Raw genomic sequence first — 3,526 nt, 5'->3', positions numbered from 1 at the left:
TTTCACATCTGGCACGAATGTCAAGAAAACCTTCTTAGGTTCATTTCTGAATTTTCTCTTGATTCTCTAATGAAATGAACGAAATTTTAAGTTACGACCAAATTTGCTAAAAATACTTTTCTGACGTTCAACGGATTTGCACGTTTCTTAAAATTCTGAGTCGAATGATATATACTTTTAGGAGTAAATTTTCATAAAAATGAAATGCAATAATTCTTCAAAAGTAGGTTAACTGACGGGTGATTGTTAGTATAATACCATTTTTTTATGAAAAAAGTGACTCCTAAAAGTATATATCAATCGATTCAGAATTTCACCAAACGTGCAAATCCGTTGAACGTCAGACAAGTACTTTTCGCAAATGTATGCAACTTCCGTCATGATTGTTAGTTACTTGCCTTCAAATTACTCCGTGCAGATACATCCTTGACCTCTGTTTTTGCATATTTATTGAAGAAAATTTGTTTAGATAGGTACATATACTTTAAGATGAAAAGTCAATAGATGTTATTAATGTTGTAAATTTGTGAAATAATCATTACGAGCTGAGAAATAATTCTTCAAAAGTAGGGAATTTTTACTAAGGTTATTGTGAGCATAATACCATTTTTTATGAAAAAAGTGACTCCTAAAAGTATATATCAATCGATTCAGAATTTCACGAAACGTGCAAATCCGTTGAACGTCAGAGAAGTATTTTTTGCAAATTTATGCAACTTCCGTCAAGATTGGTAGTTACTTGCCTTCAATTTACTCCGTGCAGATACTTCCTTGACCTCTGTTCTTGCATATTTATTGAAGAAAATTTGTTTAGATAGGTACATATCCTTGTAGATGAAAAGTCAATAGATGTTATTAATGTTGTAAATTTGTGAAATAATCATTACGAGTCGAGAAATAATTCTTCAAAAGTAGGGTAACTTTAACTAAGGTTATTGTTAATATAATACCATTTTTTATGAAAAAAGTGACTCCTGAAGGAATCCGGAAATTATTTTCAAAATTATCCCAATGAAATGTTTCGATTAGATGAAAATTTAAATGGAGCATTTTCAAAATTTCAAACCCTGACGTTCAACGAATTTGCACGTTTCTTGAAATTCTGGATCGAATGATATATAGATTTAGGAGTCACTTTTTTATAGAAAACGGTATTATAGTAACAATAACCAAAGTAACGATTATTTCACAAATTTACAAAACAATAGGTATGTAACTCATTGATAATAATTATAACTTATGTGGAATGCCTGGATTGGTAAACGAGTTAGAAAAATAAAGCTTTAACGATCAACTAACATTGAAAATATTGACCGATTTTTTTCAATCTTTTTTTGATTTACTCATAATAATATAACGAGGCTAATGCAGTACATTTAAACTTAATTAATGAATATTGTACAAGATTCTGATTTTTATCCGCTGTGTCTAATCTCAAACAATGTGAGGCTCTCGCGAGGCCAAAAACCGTCCGCTCGATAAACTAGCACCCGCTGCAAGGGTACCGTTTTCCAGACAATGCCTGAACCTGGCTGACGGTCCCCGGATTATTACTTTCTCGCAGGAAATTTTTTTCACACTTTTTTTTACTGTGTACCCTTTTTCCTGAAAATATTCCAACTGTGATTGGCTGTCAAAATTTTTTTTTCACTCAGAAGCTCCACCCTTTGGGGCGTGCCTATCATATTACTGTCTCTCTCGCACACTCAACTCAGAATTCCCACGGGTGTCCCCAGCCCTCGTAATGGCATTCGCCGTGCAAACCGGCGACCGTACCGGGAAAAACGTTTTCCGACTTTTCCGCCTTACATCGTGCATCATCGGAACTTGTAACGCCTTCGGGCGCTGGATTTCACCCCACCTTCAAATTTTGCGATTCTTCTCCGATTTTCGAAATCGGCAAGGGACCGTGAGTCAGTCGAGTTTTAACACTGCGACCGAATTCTTAACTAGCTACTTGTAGCGCCCCTTGTAGTTCTCTCGGATGAAATAAATTCTTGTTTCACTTTGTGTTCTGTATCAATTTCGTTAAAGTTTAAGTTATATTATCATAACTTGTTAAATTGATTTATTTTTTAAATTACCCTCCTCATCATTAAATCTCTTGAATTTTAATGCGCAACGATCCTTCGAAAACCGGCTCGTGAATATTTAACTAATAATTAACTCACATCTAGCAACCAGTGACTATCGAAATAAACAACAATTCATAACGTAAAAATACAAAATGGATTCTAAATACTGTCCAAAACATGCAATAGTCTCCTAAGTAAACGTGAACACTTAAGTTACTCAAATAAACTATAAACTATAGTGAAACAAAACGCGAAAACGTACTAAAGTGAACGTGGATTCTTTATTGAATCATATAAACTACAAACTACAGTGAATCGAAAAGTGAAAGCTAGCTTAAAGTGAACGTGGACACTTTAATGAAAAGCAACGTGAAATCTTGTTTTAAGTGAACGAAAACACTTAATATATTTTTCTCTTAATAAATTAAGTGACTTCAATCATCAGCGTCTACATCCATTCTATAAAGTTCTTATTCTAATTTCTGTCTCTAAAACTTCAAAATGGTAAGTCTCGCATGCCTGTTTAAGAGTTGGATTATTTATTGCAACGTGATCGATCCATTTCCCTTCTGTTCCATTTTTCAAATCAATTTGATCTCAATTGCATATTAAAATGATAGAAGAAGATAAACGAGTAAAACAGCTACACAGGCTGCGAGGTGCCCTAAAAGCAAAGCTAACGGTTCTTGACAAATTTCTTAACAAAGCTAGAGCAGACATAGATCTTATAGATTTAAACGGTAAATGTACTGATGTTGAACGCGTTAAAACAGATTTTGAAATTACGCAAAACGAAATAGAGTCAATAGTTAGTAACGCAGCAATCGATTCCAAATACGCGGAAAGAATTGAATTTGAAAAACGCTTTTCTTACTTAACTGCTCAAGCAGAGCGAATTCTTAGAGAAAAGGAACCGATAATTACAATTGATCAATCATCATCATTATCTCGTGTTTCTGATAATATCGGTAGCATAACAAGCCTTCAAGAAAATGCACTAATCTCAGCAACTACACGAGTGCATTGTGCCGGGAATTCAATTAATCTCAAGTCACCAGCGTTAAATTTACCCAGCTTTAGCGGTACATGCGAAACATGGTCCGGTTTTAGTAACACCTTCAAATCATCTGTTCATAACGATAGCAAATATGCTAATTCTCAAAAGTTACTATATCTTCGATCATGTTTAACTGGAAAAGACGCAGAAAAAATTAAATCGCTCGCAACTACTGATGCTAATTATCAAGTCGCGTGGGATATATTAGAGAAATATTATAACGACCCTCCGGCTGTAATCAATAATCATGTAAAGGCATTTTTTGATTTATCGTAGTATCCAAACACTTCAGCAAATACGAGGGTAGTTCAATAAGTCCTTAGAATGACCAACAAATGGCGCGCGAATCGCTCCAAATCATCTGTTTTCAGTCAGCACCACTCCCGACTAGATA

General features: G+C 34.4%; 1 protein-coding gene across 1 annotated transcript; it reads left to right on the top strand.

Moving 5' to 3' along the window:
• Nucleotides 1-2,688: 2,688 nt before the first annotated feature.
• Nucleotides 2,689-3,408, top strand: LOC117180536. Its single transcript, XM_033373032.1, has one exon. The coding sequence runs from the start codon at nt 2,689-2,691 to the stop codon at nt 3,406-3,408; it is 720 nt and encodes a 239-aa protein (XP_033228923.1).
• Nucleotides 3,409-3,526: the final 118 nt, after the last annotated feature.

Source organism: Belonocnema kinseyi, chromosome 9 (genome assembly GCF_010883055.1).
Source record: "Belonocnema kinseyi isolate 2016_QV_RU_SX_M_011 chromosome 9, B_treatae_v1, whole genome shotgun sequence".
NCBI lineage: Eukaryota > Metazoa > Arthropoda > Insecta > Hymenoptera > Cynipidae > Belonocnema > Belonocnema kinseyi.
The sequence above is the reverse complement of the archived record's forward strand: the minus strand, read 5'-3'. Positions and strand labels throughout refer to the sequence as shown.